The sequence below is a fragment of the Geotrypetes seraphini genome, chromosome 1 (assembly GCF_902459505.1).
Source record: "Geotrypetes seraphini chromosome 1, aGeoSer1.1, whole genome shotgun sequence".
In the NCBI taxonomy this organism is placed as follows: Eukaryota; Metazoa; Chordata; class Amphibia; order Gymnophiona; family Dermophiidae; genus Geotrypetes; species Geotrypetes seraphini.
In genome coordinates, this window is record NC_047084.1 from 215,580,555 (window position 1) to 215,600,718 (window position 20,164).

General features: G+C 44.8%; 1 protein-coding gene across 4 annotated transcripts in view; it reads left to right on the forward strand.

Annotated features, from left to right (window-relative positions):
- TEC (tec protein tyrosine kinase) overlaps positions 1-20,164 on the forward strand; it is a 223,842-nt gene that overhangs the window by 26,220 nt on the left and 177,458 nt on the right. For 2 of the 4 annotated variants that reach the window (XM_033945988.1, XM_033945998.1), the window contains exons 2-3: positions 1,911-1,996; positions 2,720-2,946. In XM_033945988.1, the coding sequence (XP_033801879.1) occupies positions 2,809-2,946 (138 nt within the window). In that variant the 5' untranslated portion in view covers positions 1,911-1,996; positions 2,720-2,808. The remainder of the gene's footprint in view (positions 1-1,910; positions 1,997-2,719; positions 2,947-20,164) is intronic. The other 2 variants (XM_033945979.1, XM_033946008.1) reach the window with 1 other exon arrangement.

The window sequence follows — 20,164 nt, forward strand, 5'->3', positions numbered from 1 at the left end:
GAAAGGGGGCAGAGTGGTATGGAAGGGTGGAGCTGATAGAATTAATGTACAGAGAAAGGGGAGAGATATTGGAGGGAATGAAAGGGGGCAGATGCTGATTGAAGAGGGGTGGATGGCGAGAGAAAGGGCAGACATTGGATAGTAGTGGGGAGCCTATACTGGATGGAAGTGCAGATGGGAGAGATAAGGGAGCAAATGCAGGAAGGAAATGGGAGGAGAGAAAGAGGGGAGCAGATGGTGGTTGGAAGTGGACAGAGAGAGGAGAAGGTAGTAGATGGAAGGGTTGGAGAAAGAGGGTACATGATGGAAGGAGGGGATAAATAAAAGGAGGGCACATGATGGGGTGAAAAGGATTGGGTTAAGGAAACACTGGAGGGATGAGGGAAAGAGGTGGCAAGCTTTAGGTAGACAGTAAAAAAGGACATTGATGAGAGGGTAGTAAGAACGTAATCTAGACAGATGCAGAAAAGGAAAATGAGGGGGGAAAGGTGTGGGAGAGGGAAGGAGAGGAGAGAGATGACAGACCAATGGGGGTGAAAGGAGAGATGGAAGGGAGAGGCATACAGTTTCTGGAAGGGGCATAGAAGGAGAGAAGATGCCATATAGGAGAAGAGAGACGGCAGACAGTGGATGGAAGGAAGAGAGTTACAAGATGAGGAAAGTAGAAACCACAGAAGACAAAGGTAGAGAAAAATTTTCTATTTATTGCTTTAGGAGACATGTGTCACTGTTTCTGTGGTGCACTGTATGCAGAGTCCAACTTCTTAATGGTTCAATTTAATCTTTGTCTATGTATTTCTATTTTATCCCCTCTTTTACAAAGCTGTGGAGCGTTTTTTAGTGCCAGCCGTGGTGGTAGCAGCTCTGATGCTCAGAATTCTATGAGTGTCAGAGCTGTTACCACCGTGGCTAAAATCCACACTACAGTTTTGTAAAAGAGGGAGGGGTTAGTTTGTGATTACATATTCCATACTAGGCGTAGGTGTTTTCTATGTTCTGTGTGTTCGAAAGACATGTTTTTTTGTTAGGATTGACTGCAGGATTGATCTGTATTAGTCTGGCTTGTTTAGTTTTACAATGGATGTATTGATGTTGTACCTCCCATTGCAATATGTAAGATGCTGCCTTTTCCTAGGTACTCATGTGTGACATGTGGCTTGTTACTAAAAATCATGTTTTCGTACAGATGGGGGGGGAGGTGTCAAAAAATGATGGGCCCCGTGTGTCACATATACTAGGTAAGCCACTGAATATAAATAAATGTTTTATATTATTAGTAAGGTAAGAACCTAATCTCTTTTTCTGAGGAAAACTTACTATAGAATTAAGAGATGTAATTGGAACGCTGGGTGCAAATTACATTTTCAGTCACTAATTCAATTGCTGCTACAGTTCCTAAGTTTCCAAATTTATTTAGACATTTACTGTCCTGTCCATCAAAAGGCATGTCTAGGTGGCTTACAGACTAAAAATAAGGGGAGGAATGGGGGAAGAATTAAAAAAAAAAAAAAAAAAAAGATAGCTGGGAGGGAATCACAATATGGATAGTATCTATGCTGCAGTCTCACCATTGGCTCACAGCAAATTCAACGTTCATGAATATGCATCTAAAAAGAGAAGGGCTTTTAAGGTCTGCTTTAAGTTGATGTAGTGAGGTTTGTAAACGGAGATGTTGGGGAAGCTTATTCCAAAGTTCTGAGAAAATTCTGCTTTGTGTGGTATCAAATATGATCTAGCAAAGAGAAGGAACAATAGTTTAATTTGTGAACTTTTGTCTTCTGAAAATTGCATTCTGAATAGCTGTGAAATCTTAAACATAGTACTCCTGGCGGAATTCTGCGCAAGGAAATTAAAAATTCTTTTATCCCTCATCCATCCCCTCCCCTCATTCTTTTTTATCACATTTTTAGGAGACACTTTTTAATACAAGGAAGAAGCTGAAGCAAGCTGACAATTAACAAATGGTGACCTGGTTAGAGAAACCAGGATTTTACCAGTAGGTGAAATAAATAAATATTAAAAATAGCAAAACACAAGACAGCAGGCACAAGGATGGCTATGAGAGTACTTGTTTTGCTGTTTAATTTCTTTCTGATATGCTTTGTAATCTTTTTAATCCTTTTATACAATTAATATGAAGTTCAGAATTTGTGGTCGTAGCTCTTTCTTACTGTATGTATTTCATTAGTATGGCTGTTTTTTATATCTAACATTTAGACTTTTTGGCAGACTGTGTTTTCAAGTTATTATACATTAAAAAAAAAAAAAAATAGAGATATCTCCCCTGATTCATGTGTTTGCTGAAATGTGGCTGTGTTGGGTCTGGTTGATGAATTAAAATCTTTCCATATGCATACTGATAACTTTTCTTCAACATGATTTCCTGGAGATAGTTTTGATACAGTGAAAAGTGTTAACAATGAGCTTTGGGTCATTTTGACCTTTGGTTAAACTTTGTAAAGGGGGTTGCTATACTCATTACATGACTAGCTGAAAGTTACATTTCCTGTGAAACCCTGAAGTTAGATTTACCAAAAAAATGACTTTCAAAGACTTGTGTATATTATGTACATCTAAATCATTTTCTGTTTTCAGTTGGTGATATGGAAGGCGTAGAACCATATCTACATATAGGTCATTTGAAAGACTTTAACTGTCGCACTCCAGACTCCTAAAGATGATGGTATTAATGATTTTATGCTCTTTATTCCTTTCCTAGGAAGAGTTCTGGAGTTTTCTCTGAAAGTTCTGTCTAGATTTCAGGACTGGATCTTCAATGGCAGGAGACAGTGCAACCCAGAGGCCGAAATGAATTCGGAAATCATCCTTGAGGAGATTCTGATTAAACGATCCCAGCAAAAGAAAAGAACATCTCCTTTAAATTACAAAGAAAGACGTTTTGTGCTTACAAGATCAAGATTAACCTATTATGAAGGGCGACCAGAGGTAAGGGGAATAGAATAATATATTATTATTTTTTCTTTTAACCTAATTGTGCTTTTTATATTTTGTATTGTGGGTCATGCTATTTGACTGTACCATTACTACTTACTCTTGTATCTTCCAACTCCTAATTCCCTCTTGCCGTAATATACCTATGTCCATCTAATCCTTCTCTCTGCTGGAAACTCCCCAACCCTTATATGTCCTGTCTATCCAAATTAGATTGTAAGCTCTTTTGGGCAGGGACCATCTTTTACATATTAAATGTACAATGCTGCATAGCCTTTCAGCACTACCGTGTTTCCCCAAAAATAAGATCTACCCCAAAAATAAGTCCTAGCATAATTTTTGGGGTAGGTCTTAATATAAGCCCTACTCCCAAAAATAAGCGCTAGTCATCGTCGGCCGCACTTCCCCCTGCTGCGCACCGGAACCCCCACTGACCCTCCATCCTTCCCTCCCATCCGAACCCTGCTGACAGCGACCATAAATACCTTCCTGCAGAGCAGCGTCAAGCTAGCAGCACTCTAAACAGGCTGCTTTGTGGCCTTCTCGCTGGGAAATTCCCTCTGCTATGTCTCTGATGTAATCAGTAACGCGGCACACAAAAGGTCCCTGCGAGAATGCTGCGAAGCAGCATGTTTAGAGTGCTGCTGGCCCGACAATACTCTGCAGGAAGGTATTTATAGTTGCAGTCGGCGGGGTTCAGAGAGGAGGGAAGGTTGGAGGGTCAGCGGGGGTTTGGCTGCGTGGCGGGTGCTCAAGGGTTCTGCTGCACAAGGGATGGGAGGGAAGAATGGAATCTGGGTAAGGGATGGGAGGGAGCAAAGGATGGAAGCTGGGCAAGGGTTCTGATGCACAGGGAATGGGAGGGAGCAAAGGATGGAAGCTGGGCAAGGGTTCTGATGCACAGGGGATGGGAGGGAGCAAAGGATGGAAGCTGGGCAAGGGTTCTGATGCACGAGGGATTGGAGGGAGCAAAGGATGGAAGCTGGGTAAGGGTTCTGATGCACGAGGGATGGGAGGGAAGGATGGAAGCTGGACAAAGGTTCTGTTGCACAAAGGATGGGAGGGAGGGAAGGAAGGATGGAAAGATGCTACAGAGGGAAGGAACAAGGGGATTACATAGATTACAGAGTATGACGGCAGAAAAGGACCGACGGCCCAACAAGTTTGCCCACTCAAAGAACCCTCCCCCTAAGCATTTCCCTGGAGTGAACCCACATGTATATCCCATCGTCTCTTGAAGTCGAGCACGTTGCTGGCTTCGACTAACTGACGTGAAAGACTATCCCAACGATCAACCACCCTTTCGGTGTAGAAGTACTTCCTGATGTTGCCATGAAGTCTCCCAACCTTGAGTTTGAGTGGATGCCCTCTTGTTGCCGTGGGACCTGTAAGGAAAAAGATATCTTCTTCTACCTCAGCATGGCCTGTAAGATATTTGAACTTCTCTATCATCGCTGAACCCAGGAGCAGGTAGGGAGGCTTGCCGGCGTGAGAGTGCACTCCGCCCCTCCCACCTCCCGACGGAACTACACTGAGCCAGTTGGAAGGCTCAGGAAGTCTCTCAGCACCCGTTTTTCTGTTAGTTTCTGTTTACTTCTTGTTTCTCATTTGAAACTCACTTTGGCCACATCTCTGGACCTAGGAGCAGGCAGGGAGGCTTGCTGGTGTGGGAGCGCTCTCCGCCCCTCCCTCCTCCCGACGGGACTACACTGAGCCAGTTGGAAGGCTCAGGAAGTCTCAGCACCCGTGTTTCTGTTAGTTTCTGTTTACTTCTTGTTTCTCATTTGAAACTCACTTTGGCCACATCGCTGGACCTAGGAGCAGGCAGGGAGGCTTGCCGGTGTGGGAGCGCACTCCACATCTGCTCCCCACCTGACGGGACTGCACAGGGCCGACATTGCTGGACCCAGGAGCAGGCAGGGAGGCTTGCCAGCGTGGGCGCGCACTCCGCCCCTCCCGACGAGACTACACTGGGCCAGTTGGAAGGCTCAGGAAGTCTCTCAACACCCGTGTTTCTGTTAGTTTCTGTTTACTTCTTGTTTCTCGTTTGAAACTCACGTTGGCCACATCGCTGCCCCTTCCCCGAACCTGTGGGGTTGCTGAATAGACCGCTGTGTCAACGGCGTGCCGCCAAGGTGCACGGCAAAGGCGCATGCGCCTCTGTGAAGCGTCCTGGTGAAGCGCCCTGGAGAAGCATCCTCACCTACTACAGACTGTCAGCTAAGTTTCCCTCTTTAAGGCCAAATTATAATTGCCAGTTCTTCCATACATTTATAACTGTTAGGTGCCTAATTAAACGCTAGTAGCATAAACAACCATTAGAGACATAATTAACTGTCAGAGGCAAGCCTAACTGTTAAGCTGCATGAATAGTTGCTATATAAACGCGCAATTATGAGTCGCTTGAACTAGGACTCCCTATAGGCCCTCCTAAAGATCCGTCTAGCAACCAAGTATAATTGTTAGATACACATACCCTCTATCTGTTAACCACATGAATAACTGTTAGCCACATTCTTAACTATCAGACTGTTAATTGCATGTACAACTGTTAACTGCATGAACAACTATTAGTCGCACGTATAACTATTAGGCACAAAGTAACTGTTAAGCGCATATATAATTGTTAGATGCATGTACAACAAGTTAGTTGCATATGTTAGTCGAATGTATTAATAGCATCTGATCAACCACAAGAATCAACTGCAAGTGACACATTAATCAGTCGCAGGAATATCTATTAGAAACATGCCCAATTATTAGTCGCTACTACCTGGACCTCCTAAGAACTAATCCCACCTGGATCAGCCAGCCAGGTCTCCTTGAGCACCTTCCTCTCCCGGGTCACAAAAAAAAAAAAAAAAAATTCTAGGGAAACAAAACCTTCCCCTGCCTCAGGACTTCAGGGATACTCAATCTACCTCCCAATCATGAATCTCCTACTGATCTACCTAATAAGCGGTAACATCAAAGACATTCACTTTCTCTACCCTCAATTAAATCCTTCCCCTACCCTGTTCTATCCTTCCCCTACATCACCAACCTGCAAGAAGACACTACAAATCATATTAATGTAATCTCATATAAAAAAAGACACCACCATACCCTTAAAAAAAGAACAAGGGAAATAAAAACCATCAAAACCACTAACTCAACAGTAAATGCTGCAACCACCTCCATCCCATGCGCATGTCTTAATACCAGATCTGTTAGAAACAAGGCATTCCTCATAAATGACTGGATCACCAGCAAACAAATAGCCTGCCTCTTTCTAACTGAAACTTGGTTACTATCTGAAGATGATCCTATTATATCTGATCTTCTACCAAACAATTTCAAAATCCTTACGTTAAACCGCACAGGAAAAAAAGGAGGAGGATTAGCCATAATCCTTAAAGAAGGATTTAAGTTAGAACTTCTAGATTCTAAAATGACCAACAACCTAGAAATCCTAGCCTGTAAAATCAATAATACCCAGCTAGAAGAATCCTTATCCAGCATACTATTCTACATCCCGCCTAAAAGCTGGCCCAAAGCCAAAGAAGACTTCTGCGAATTCGTCCTGCACAATTCTATCAGCCCCAACTACAACATCATCACAGGGGACATAAATTTACACCTAGACAAAGAGAACACCAGAGACGCAAAAGAGCTAAAAAACTTCCTAACTCTACTCAACTACAACATCCCCGTACCCACACAAACTCACGAAAAAGGCCATCATTTAGACCTAGTTGCCATGTCCACAAAGGAAAACCTTGACCCAATCATCTCTCTGACTGAAGGCACCTGGCATCACGACATCTGGTCCGACCACTGCACCTATTATTTTAAGCTGATCTGGTCACACCGAAAATCTAAAACACATCTGATGATAAAAAAAGAACATCAAACAAGAGGTTATATTAATCCAGAAGAATACTGGTCAGAATACAAACCGCATACAGTAATAGAGGAAGGAATAGACTTCTGGGACCATTGGAATATATCCAGTACTTCCATCCTAGATAAAATCGCCCCCATACATAAAAGCAAAAGCAACGCAAACAAATACAACAAATGGTTCGACACCGAACTATTAAAAACGAAACAAACAGCTAGGCGACTAGAAAGGATTTGGAATAAAACAGGAGAACTGACAGACCGCAACAAATGAAGAGCCTACATAAAAACCTACAAACAACTGATAAAAGACAAACGCAAAGCGTTCTACTCCACCAAAATTAACTTATCATGCAAAGGTTCACAAGGAATCAATACAAAAGAGTTATTCAGCATAGTCACAAACCTATTTGACACCACCCGCTACACCACACCTGAGCACAACACGAAGTTACCCACCGCAAAGGACCTAGCTCTATATTTTGATTCCAAAATTAAAAACCTAAAAAATAACTGTATAAGCAACAACGAAGTAACAATTATCCCCAGCAACTACCAAATAGCTAACTCACATGACAATGAAATACCTACAGACATGATCTGGAGTTCCTTTCTAGATCCAGAATGGAATACCTACACCAAACTCTACAACAAATACTCTAAATCTCACTGCATCCTAGATACGTGCCCTCCGGAGATTATGAAAGCGGCACCACCAGAATTCAAAATATCACTATTACACTACCTAACCCACAACCTAAAAAATGGGTTTCCTCACTAACAACAGCCACATAATAATAACCCCCATCCCAAAAAATAGAAAAGAATCCTCAGCGCTAATAACAAACTACAGACCAATAGCATCTATCCCATTCATTGTAAAAATCATGGAAGGACTAGTACACACCCAACTAATGGACTACCTTAATCAATTCTCTCTCCTGCATGAAACTCAATCCGGCTTTAGAACCCTATTCAGTACGGAGACAGTAATTGCTGCCATCCTAGACTATCTGCGCCTATTATTTAGTAAAGGCCTCAACGCCCTGATCATGCAATTCGACATGAGCTCTGCATTCGACTTGGTAGACCATGAGAAAATGATGCAAAGCTTAGACGCCATTGGTATCAGAGCTGAGGTACTAAACTGGTTTCGTGGCTTCCTCACATCCCGTTCTTACCAGGTACGCTTTAACAACGAACACTCCGACACCTGGAGCAACTCATCCGGAGTGCCACAAGGGTCACCGCTTTCCCCACTGCTTTTCAATATCTACATGTCCTCATTAGGTGTGAAACTAACCCAACTAGGAATAAAACTATTCAGCTACGCAGATGACTTTATGATCATCATCCCATTCGCTAACTCCATCTCGGAAACCATTCCCAAGGCATCCGATGCCATAAATGAGATGGAACAATGGATGACGGATTTCAAGCTCAAGCTCAGCCCAGAAAAAACAAAATTCTTCGTTGCCTCCCCTCACCTGCTTGACAATAAAACCCCCTATGCATCAATAAACTCAACTACCCTATTCAGCCCACCATGAAAATACTAGGTGTTATTCTAGACCAATGCCTAACAATGAAGGAACAAGTGAATTCCCTATTCAGAAAAGGTTTCCTTACTCTCTGGAAACTCAGAACCATTAAATCATACTTCGATACGTCAACATTCAGAATCCTAGTGCAATCCCTCATACTGAGTCAGCTTGACTACTGCAACATCACCTATCTAGCAATCTCACAAAAGAATATGAGACGTCTCCAAATAATGCAAAATGCTGCAGTCTGACTTATCTTCGGGCTGAAGAAATTCGACCACGTGACACCCTACTATCGGCAGCTGCACTGGCTACCAACGGAAGCCCGAGTAAGGTTTAAATTTGCCTGCCTCTGCTTCAAAGTAATATACGGCCTGACCCCCAAGTACATAACGGACCTTTTCGCATTTTCTAATAACAAACTCAAGAGAAACACACACCCAAAACTCATTTCCCCTCCAGTTAGAGGCTGCAAAATGAAAAAACACCACAAACGCCTTCTCTCTCACCAAGCAGTCCTATGGGGTAAAGACCTAGACCAATTGCTTTCGCCCATTACATACGGGGAATTCAGGAAATACCTAAAAACATACCTGTTCCAGAAATACCTAAACAATTGACCCGCTCTCCCTCTCCCTCCCCCCTCCCTATTACACCTGAACTTACAGCACTGTTATAAATATAATCTGTTATCTACATCTTATCGTAACTTTACGTTGCTATTTATCCCCAACAGGTCCTGTCGGACATTACCTACTAAAATGTACATATTACATGTTCGCTCAGCAAATTGTATTTCTATACTATTGCCTCCTGAGGTCTCTGATCTCTGTATTTCCTCTGAATATCTACTTATTGTATTTCACTGAATGTCCAGCACTCTTGATTGTAAACCGCCTAGAAGTCGCAAGATTGTGGCGGTATAGAAGAATAAAGTTGTTATTATTATTATTATCATCATGTCTCCCCTCTCTCTGCGTTCCTCGAGAGAATATAATTGCAGCCTGCTTAGACGTTCTTCATATGGGAGATCCTTGAGTCCTAAGATCATCTTAGTGGTCATTCGCTGAACCGATTCCATTCTCTTCACATCCTTTCGATAATGTGACCTCCAAAACTGAACACAGTACTCCAGATGAGGTCTCATCATGGACCTGTACAACGGCATTATAACTTCATGCTTTCGACTGACAAAACTTCTTCAGATGCAACCCAGTATTTGTCTAGTCTTGGTTGAAGCTTTCTCCACTTGATTGGTAGTCTTCATATCATCACTAATGATTACACCCAGATCCCGTTCTGCGACAGTTCTTGTTAAGGTTTCACCATTCAGGGTGTATATTCTGCAGGGGTTACCGCTAGCAAGGTACATAACCTTACACTTTTTGGCATTAAAGCTCAGTTGCCAAGTATTTGACCATTTTTCCAGTAAAAGTAGGTCCGGCCTCATAGTATCGGGCACGGTTGCGCTGTCCACTACATTGCATAGCTTCGCGTCATCGGCAAATAAAGCAATTTTACTTCAAAGTCCTTGGGGCAGGTCTCGTACAAAGATATTAAATAGCATCGGACCCAAGACAGAGCCCTACGGCACTTCTCTGGTCACTTCTGACATTTCTGAGGGAGTACCATTTACCATAAAGTTAGAGCTATGGCAGCTTCTGTTGCTTTCCTCAGATCCACTCCCATTGAGGAAATCTGTAAAGCTGCCACCTGGTCCTCAGTTCATATCTTCACTTCTTACTACTGTCTGGAGTCTTTCTCCAGGCGGGATGGGCACTTCGGCCAATCTGTACTACAAAATTTATTTTTCTAATGGCCAACTTTCCCACCATCCCATTCTGTTATCTTGGAGGCCACCCATCAGTGAGAATATGCTGCCTGCTTGTCCTGGGATAAAACACAGTTACTTACCGTAACAGGTGTTATCCAGGGACAGCAGGCAGATATTCTCAACCCACCCTCCTCCCTGGGTTGACTTCTTAGCTGGCTTATCTTAACTGAGGGTCCGCGTGCCTATGTCGGTCAGGAAGGCACTCGCGCATGTGCGGTGTGGGCTAGCCAGAATTTTCTAAGTTATTAAGAGTGCAAGTCACTCTAAAATGTCCGTATCGGGGCTCCGTTGGTGCTGTCACCCATCAGTGAGAATATCTGCCTGCTGTCCCTGGATAACACCTGTTATCCCAGGACAAGCAGGCAGCATATTCTTGACTGATGGGTGACGGCACCGACGGAGCCCCGGTACGGACACTTTTAGAGTGATTGCACTCTAAGAACTTGGAAAGTTCTAGAGACCGCACCGCGCATGCGCGAGTGCCTTCCCGCCCGACCCCGACGCGCGGTCCCTCAGTTTCTTAGTTTCCGCGGAGCTAAGAAGTCGCATTTTCAACGGCTGTTGAAAGTATTTTTCATTCGCCTTCCCGCTCGCGTAAACTTTTTCGGGTTTTTTCTGCCCTTACTTTTTTCTTTCTTTTGTAAAAAAAAAAAAAAAAAAAATCTTATTTTTTTATCGAGTTTTCTTGATTTGCCCCGGTGGGGCCTACTGCCATCATCGAGGCCTCGGCCTTCGATTTGGCAGAAGCCGTTTTTCCGTTCATGCCCCCCCAGCCCGGGTTCAAGAAGTGCCAGCGGTGTGCACGGCCTATTTCACTTACAGACCCACATAACTGGTGCCTTCAGTGTCTGGGTCCGGAACATCAGGCCGCCACCTGCACCCGCTGTGCCACTTTGAAAAAGCGGACTCTCAAAAATCGAGAAATCCAACAGAGACTGCTTTTCGGCACCGACATGTCCGACCCCGTGTCTTCGGCACCGGTTTCGGTACCTGTTTCGTCGGCACCCACCTCATCGACGCCACGCGACCCCGCGTCGGCGTCGCAACATCCAGGTAAGCCGGCTAAGAAGCCTTCCCCGCTGGAACGTCCTCCGGTCTCTAGTGCAGAGAGTCCAGTCCTGCCGACCGTGAGACGCCAGCGGAAGCGCTCCGCTCCTATTGAGGTGAGTCCATCGACATCGGGCTCCTCATCTCCGGGGCGTAGAGCGGCACCGCAGGTACCGCAGAAGAAAAAAGCGGTACCGGTGCCCTCCCTCGATGATCGCATTGCGGCCATCTTGCAGGTGCAGCTGAGGGACCAGCTTAAACAACTCCTTCCAGCTCTCCTGACACCGAGCCCTCCGGTGTCGGTCTCCACTGGGCAACCGGTACCGATTGTGGAACAGTCTATATTGTCCCCATCCACTCCTTCGGTACCGGTACACTCGGCCTCATCGGTATCGATGCCTGTCCTCGCACCGGAGCCCAAGTCTCTTCACCAATCGGTACAGACTTCGGCTCCGGTGCAACCGATAACATCTCCCGGTACCGCGTCGATGAGGTCGGGTAAGTCGGTACACAAGTCCCGACACCTGGACCCGTCCACCCCAGAGTCTCGGGCCCGTGGTCCCCATATTCAAGACCCTGATCTGTGGGGCGATTCTGAAGAACCTTTTCTGTCAGAAGGAGAATGTTTGTCAGAGGAAGACGAGCCTGTACTTCAGGACACTTCCTCCAAGCCTGATTCCACCTCTTTCTCTTCTTTTTTAAGAGATATGTGTGAATCTCTTTCCATTCCTTTGGAGGCTGAGTCTAAAAAGTCCAAAGCTTTTCTGGACGCTCTTGATTTTGACCAGCCTCCAAAGGAATTTTTGAAACTCCCTTTACATGACATCCTGAGGGAGACCTTTTACAAGAATCTGGAGACTCCTCTTACTGTCCCGGGAGCTCCTCGCAAATTGGATTCCCTTTATAAAGTCATCCCTATTCCTGGTTTCGATAAACCACAGCTCTCTCATGAGTCTCTTCTTGTAGAATCCACCCTCAAGAAGTCCTTGGGAGCTAGTGTCTATGCCTCTGTCCCTCCTGGCAGAGAGGGTAAAGCCATGGACAAATTTGGTAAGCGACTTTACCAGAATGCGATGCTTGCTAATCGTTCTGGTAACTATGCTTTTCATTTTTCGTTTTATTTAAAGCATCTCCTTACCACCATGGCTTCCTTTGAGCAGTACCTTCCTGTGGGGAATCGTGAGGCTTTCCATCAGTGCTCTTCAGCTCTTTTCCAGCTCAGAAAATTCATGGTAAGGTCTATATATGACACTTTTGAGCTTACCTCTAGAGCAACAGCCATGTCTGTAGCCATGCGCCGTTTGGCTTGGCTCAGAGTCTCTGAGCTTGATGTTAATCATCAAGACCGGTTGGCTAATGCCCCATGTTTAGGGGATGAGCTGTTCGGAGATTCTATGGACTCAACGACCCAGAAGCTCTCGGCTCATGAAACCCGCTGGGATACCCTTCTTAAGACCAAGAAGAAACCTCCTCCTTCACGGCCATTCAGACAGCAAACGGCCTATCAGCGGCGTTTTGTGGCTCGCCCCTTGCAGCCTTCCACTCAGCAACCTAGGAGGCAGCGTCAACAGCAGCGGCAAACACCTAGGCCTCAGCAGCAACAACCAGCTAAGCAGCCTCCTCCACAAAAATCGACTCAGCCCTTTTGACTTGATCCTCGAGGGCATAGCCAGCGTTCAACCATCTCCTCTCCTCCCTCAACCGATAGGAGGACGACTGTCTTTCTTTCTCAGCCGGTGAGAAATTATCACTTCGGACCAGTGGGTCCTCAACATCATCCGCCACGGCTACTCTCTCAACTTTCACACCCTTCCGGGCCAAAGTCTACCAAAAGAGTCTGCTTTGCACACTCCTCAATCTGCCCTCCTTTGTCAGGAGGTTCAGTCCCTCCTGCTTCTGAACGCCATAGAGGAAGTTCCTCTGGACCAAAGAGGGCAAGGATTCTACTCCCGGTATTTTCTAGTCCCCAAGAAAACAGGAGACCTCAGACCAATTCTAGATCTGCGAGATCTCAACAAATGTTTGGTCAAAGAAAAATTCAAGATGCTATCTCTAGCTACGCTTTATCCTCTCCTCGATCACAACGACTGGCTATGCTCTCTCGATCTCAAAGAGGCCTACACTCACATTCCAATTCATCCGGCCTCCAGACAGTACCTTCGCTTCATGATCAATCACTGTCATTACCAATACAGAGTGCTCCCCTTCGGTCTTGCCTCCTCTCCAAGAGTGTTCACAAAATGTCTGGTAGTGGTGGCAGCATTTCTGCGCTCCCACCACCTTCAGGTTTTTCCCTACCTGGACGATTGGTTAATCAAGGCCATTTCATCTCAGACTGTTCTTCTGGCCACCAACCAGACCATCTTTTTTCTACAACTACTGGGGTTCGAAATCAATATACCCAAGTCTCACCTTCTTCCTACGCGGAGACTTCAATTCATTGGAGCGGTACTGGACACGGTCCAGATGAGAGCCTTCTTGCCGGACAACCGTCTTCACAACCTCCAATCGCTCTGTCAGCAGGTGCTGTCCCAGCACTCCATTTCTGCAAAGCAGATGATGATTCTCTTGGGTCACATGGCCTCCACAGTTCATGTCACACCCCTGGCACGGCTTCACCTGCGCACTCCTCAATGGACCCTGGCTCTCCAGTGGTCTCAAGCGACAGACTCTTCCTCACGACACATATCTGTGACATCGTCTCTTCGTCAGTCTCTGCAATGGTGGTTGATATCCTCAAATCTCTCCAGGGGCCTTCTGTTCCATCTGCCTCCTCATCATCTGGTCATCACCACCGACGCCTCCCCGAGCCCATCTGAACGAGTTCCAAACTCAGGGCCTTTGGACTCCTCAGGAAAAGAAGCATCACATCAATTTCCTGGAACTCAGGGCAATGTTCTATGCCCTCAAGGCCTTCCAACACCTTCTATTTCCTCAAGTCCTTCTAATTTGCACAGACAACCAGGTGGCTATGTACTACATCAACAAGCAAGGGGGAACGGGCTCTCGCCTCTTATGCCAGGAAGCCCAGAGAATCTGGTCTTGGGCATCCACGCGCCGCTTATTCCTGAAAGCGATTTATATTCAGGGAGAACAGAACTTCTTAGCGGACAAACTCAGCAGAGTTCTCCAACCCCACGAATGGACTCTCGACCCATCGACTCTACAGTCCATCTTTGCACAATGGGGCACTCCTCAGGTGGACCTTTTTGCAGCTCCTCACAATCATCAGTTGCCCCAATTCTGCTCCAGACTTTACTCTCCTCACCGTCTGGCAGCGGATGCGTTTCTTCTGGATTGGTCCAATCTGTTCCTTTATGCTTTCCCTCCTCTGCCTCTCATGCTTCGGACCTTGTTCAAACTAAAGAGGGATCGGGCCACCATGATCCTGATTGCTCCACGGTGGCCCAGACAACATTGGTTCTCCCTTCTACTTCAACTCAGTTCCAGGGATCCATTTCTACTTCCACTGTTTCCCTCTCTGCTTACACAGGATCAGGAAACCCTCCTCCATCCCAACCTGCAGTCTCTACACCTGACAGCTTGGTATCTCTCGGGCTGACTTCAACTGATCTTTTGCTATCTCAGCCTGTTCGCTCCATCCTGGACGCTTCCAGGAAACCAGCCACTCTACAATGTTACCATCAAAAGTGGACGAGGTTTTCTTCTTGGTGTCTCCTTCATCATCATGACCCCAAGTCTCTTGCAGTGGAACCTCTATTGGATTATCTGCTTTCTCTGTCTACTTCTGGTCTCAAGTCTACTTCCATCAGGGTTCATCTCAGTGCCATTACGGCCTTTCATGAGCCGGTCCAGGGGAAACTCCTTTCAGCTCATCCCCTGGTCTCCAGATTCATGCGAGGTCTTTTCAATCTGAAACCACCTCTCAAAGCACCTCCGGTGATCTGGGATCTGAACGTGGTTCTCTCCGCCTTGATGAAGCCTCCATTTGAACCCTTGGCTACTACCTCTTTCAAGTTTCTCACCTGGAAGGTACTTTTTCTTATTGCTCTCACCTCTGCCAGGAGGGTCAGTGAGCTCCATGCACTAGTTTCTGATCCACCTTTCACTGTTTTTCATCACGACAAGGTGGTTCTACGTACACATCCAAAGTTTCTCCCTAAGGTTGTTTCTGAGTTCCATCTCAACCAATCTATTGTACTACCTGTTTTTTTCCCTAAACCTCACTCCCATTCCGGGGAACAGGCTCTTAATACTTTGGACTGTAAGCGGGCTTTAGCTTACTATTTAGACCGTACTAAGCCCCACAGATCATCTCCCCAACTCTTTCTGTCCTTTGATCAGAATAAATTGGGACGTCCTGTTTCTAAGCGTACGCTATCTAATTGGCTTGCTGCATGCATTTCATTCTGCTATGCTCAGTCCGGACTGACACTGGAAGGTTCTGTCACGGCACATAGAATTAGAGCTATGGCAGCATCTGTAGCTTTCCTCCGTTCCACGCCCATTGAGGAAATCTGCAAAGCTGCTACGTGGTCCTCAATCCATACTTTTACATCTCATTATTGTCTGGATGCTTTCTCCAGACGGGATGGACATTTCGGCCAATCTGTTTTGCAAAATTTGTTTTCCTAATGGCCAACCTTCCCTCCATCCCTCTTTTTGTTAGCTTGGAGGTCACCCATCAGTCAAGAATATGCTGCCTGCTTGTCCTGGGATAAAGCACAGTTACTTACCGTAACAGGTGTTATCCAGGGACAGCAGGCAGATATTCTTGCGTCCCACCCACCTCCCCGGGTTGGCTTCTTAGCTGGCTTATCTTAACTGAGGGACCGCGCGTCGGGGTCGGGCGGGAAGGCACTCGCGCATGCGCGGTGCGGTCTCTAGAACTTTCCAAGTTCTTAGAGTGCAATCACTCTAAAAGTGTCCGTACCTGGGCTCCGTCGGTGCCGTCACCCATCAGTCAAGAATATCTGCCTGCTGTCCCTGGATAACACCTGTTACGGTAAGTAACTGTGCTTTACGGTAAGTAACTGTGCTGAACAGTTCATGGATGGGAAGAATTGAATCAATAAGCTTGTGTTAGGGTAAATGAAGTTTTGTTTTTTTTTAAAGTCATGGTAGTCTTGCTGTTCCATTTCACAGATCCCTAGGCATCTTTTGTTGAATATGCGCCAATTAAACACTTGGTTTCATCCTGTTAACCCTTTTACCCCTAGCATTGTAGCAGAAAATATAATAACAGTTCATTGTTAGTAGTTTTTGTATTTTGGTCTAGAACTGCTGCCAGGATGCATACTGCAGTTCAAGGAAATTCTTAATGTTAGTTAATGTTTGGAAGGTATTTATGCAGAGCAAGGCTGAGGCATATAAAATGTTATGTGAAAGATTTTACTGCTGCTTCTCTGTGCTGAGGCCAACTAGAAGGTGTCACTTTCCAGTGTTCTCAACCCAGCTTTTGTTGTAATGTTTCATTCACTAGTAAAGGGTCGGCAAGCTGCAGCTTGTGAGCCACATGTGGCTCTTGTCCCATGGCTTTCCAGACCTACCAAAGTACCTGGTGGTCCAGTGGGAGTCTTCGTGGCAGGGATGTGGCCTTGTCGCTCCTGCTTCCTCGCAGATGCCTTCTAAAATGGCTGCTGTGACCTCATGTGGCAGCTTGCTATACTACAGGAAATGCCGTGAGCAGCCATGAAAGGTCACGGCAACCATTTTAGGTGGCAGAAGTGAGAGGGCTGTGGACTTGCCACAAAGACCCCCCGCTGGACCGCCATGTACCTCAGTAGGCTCGAGGGGGGGTGGTCCCAAATATATGGCAGAGTGGAGGGGGTGGGGGCAATGTGGGGTTGAAGTGCCACAAGAGGGCCATACTCCTGCCCCAAGGACACCTCCTCCCTCCGCTGGACCCAGTAGCTAGGTAGGCCCATGATGGAAGGCGGAATTGTGGGGTTGGGAGGGAGATCAAAGGGTTAGGGCCAGGAGAGGGGAGAGAGCCTACCTATGAGGGGTTGGAGGGGGAGGAAAGAGAGTGAGAGACCTGGAATATCTCAAACCCCCTTCTCTACCCCATTGCGGCTCTTTGTAAATCTTGTGTCAAACATTTAGAATAAAATGGCTCTTTGCTTTAAAAAGGTTGCTGACTAGAGTTAGAGAGACAAAGTCAACAGAACTCCTTTTTTTAAAGTTGATTTTCTCTATGTATCTTCAGCACAGATGAGTCTTCTGCTTACTGAAGGACTTCCTAAGATATACCAGTATATAAAAGTTGTCTTTAGGCCATACAAGTGTGTGGTGTGTGTGTGGGTTTGGTTTTTTTTTTGTGGGCGGGGGTTGTCAGCAGGGTGTTGCTGATTTTCAGCTGTCTAATGGAAGAAAATATAGCCCTGACCTACCTGTGGTTTTTAAAGATGCCAAATAAATTTTTTTAGTAGGTATTGAACAATTTTATTCTTGGTTTTACTTGACTTTTGAATATTTTGGGGTTTTTTCTATGTCAAAGGGTTTGTTTTCATTTGGTTAGGTTTTCCATTCACAATTTCATACTGTTGTCTAAACAAAATGACAAAAGGACCAAAGATCTTGTGCTTCCACAGAAGAATCTGAGTTTAATCCTTGCTTTGTATAAATTCTCATGTTGAGAGCACAAATATTTAAGATTAGTGTCAATTTCTGTGCAGGTTTTCTGCAGCTGTGGTAAAAGCAGATTACTTTAACTGCAGATTTTATGTGTAGTTGTGCTGACCTGTCATGTGATGATAGTTTAAAAAAGTCTTCCTTTTTTTTTTTTTTTTCACTGACTTTGCTGTCCCATGTAAAAAATAAGCAACATGCCTCAAAAATAACTGGCCTATTTGACTCTTGCTTCTCCTTTTCACCATATCTTAATCTTATGCCTTGTCTTAGATATGGGAGGAGAATGCCCCTTTTTTATGGACTTACCAGGTATTCTTAGATGTCTCCTTATAATTTGTATTTAAACAGATCATAGTTTTTGTGTTGGGCCAATTTCACCAAATGAGTTAGTTTTGTGATTTTTATGTGCCAGTTTGATATGCCTCTGTGTTTCTAATGAAGGTTGGCATAGTTATGAGAATTTCTTAAATTTATGATAGTGGAAATGACTAACCATGTAAACCACTTTGATTGTGTAAATCACACAGAAAAGCAGTATATTGAGTCCCATCCCCTTTATCCTAACTAGGAGTTCCCAGAAACTTTTAAATACTCTGGGGCCCTTTTACTAATGTTCGGTAATAGATTTAGAGGGAAATTCATCAGTGAGCGCTAAGCGATTTACCTTGTTTCCTCGAAAATAAGACCTACCCCCAAAATAAGCCCTAGCATGATTTTCAGGGTAGGTGTTAATATAAGCCCAAGCCCTGAAAATAAGCCCTAGTTGCCGGACTTGTGATGTGGTCAGTTATACTTACCTCTAGCTAGTTCGGGCAGCTCTTGTTGGTGATTTGTTACAGATCAACTGATGTTTCCCATTTTTATATGATTTGTATAATTTTTGAAAATTTTCAATAAAATATTTAAAATATATAAAAAAAGATTTGCCTCTTTGCAGATATCAAAATCTACAATAGAGTAGACAACCCTAATAGTGTTACTAACGTGAGGAAGGACCTAGAGAAGCTTGAATGGTCTGGAATTTGGCAGCTAAAATACTAAGAAATGCAGGGTCATACATTTGGGATGCAAGAACCTGAAGGAACTCTGAACCTCTCAGCTTCTCACATTGCGGGAGCAGAGAATATCCAGGTGGACTTCCTCAGTTGTCGCATGCTGGATCCCAACGAATGGTGTCTCGGTCCCACAGGCTTCAGATTGATTGTGCAGGCTTGGGACTGACCGGTCATGGACCTGATGGCCATGAGTGTCAACGCCAAAATACCAAGGTTCTTCAGTCAGTGCAGAGATCTTCAGGCCAAGGGGATGGATCCTCTGTTGTAGCCTTGGCTGACGACGGACCTCCTGTATGTGATTCCCCCATGGCTGATGGTTGGCAGAGTCATCCTTGGTACAGTGTAGGAGATGAAGAATTTTTGTGCACAAAGGAACAGCAGGATTTAGATGATGATCTTAAGGTGGCCAAACAGGTTGAAAAGGCAATGTCAAAAGTTAGAAGGATGCTTGGGTGCATAGGGAGAGGAATGGCCAGTAGGAAAGAAGAGATATTGATGCCTCTGTATAAGACTCTGGTGAGATCTCATTTAGAATATTGAGTACAATTCTGGAAACCAAACCATCAAAAAGAAATAAAAAGCATGGAGTCTGTCCAGAGGAAGACTACTAAAATGGTAAGGCGTATGGGGACAGACTTAAAGATCTCAATATGTATACTTTGGATAAAAGGTAGGAGAGGGGAGATATGATAGGCATTTATGTAGGTATTTAAACATCTCCTACGTGACAAATATGCATCAGGTGAGGTGATTTGATTTTTTTTTTTTTTTCCAGTTGAAAGGAAGCTCTGGAATGAGGGGAGCATCCAAAGTTTCTTCCAAAAGTTGTCTCTGATTTTCATCTCAATCGATTGTTCTACCAATGAAAGGGGATAGATTTAGAAGTAGTCTCAGAAAGTACTTTTCCATTACTTACACATGTCATTCCCACACAGGGTGGTAAATGCATAGAACGGCCTTTCAGTGGAGGAGAAGGAGGCTAAAAAGCATATTTGAATTCAAAAAAGCTTGAGACAAATATGTTGGATCTCTAAAAGGAGAGGAGGGGATAGTAAATTACATGGTTAAGCAGATTAAATAAGTCATATGGTCTTTATCTGCCTTCATTTTTTATGTTTCCTTAACATAAGAGCACATTCCAGTCCCTAAAGATTTAACTTTAATTAGTTTCCAAGTTATTTATATATCCTATATTCAGGTACTCTCTGCCCCTACAGGCTTACAATCTACTTAATGTACCTGGGGCAATGGTGGGT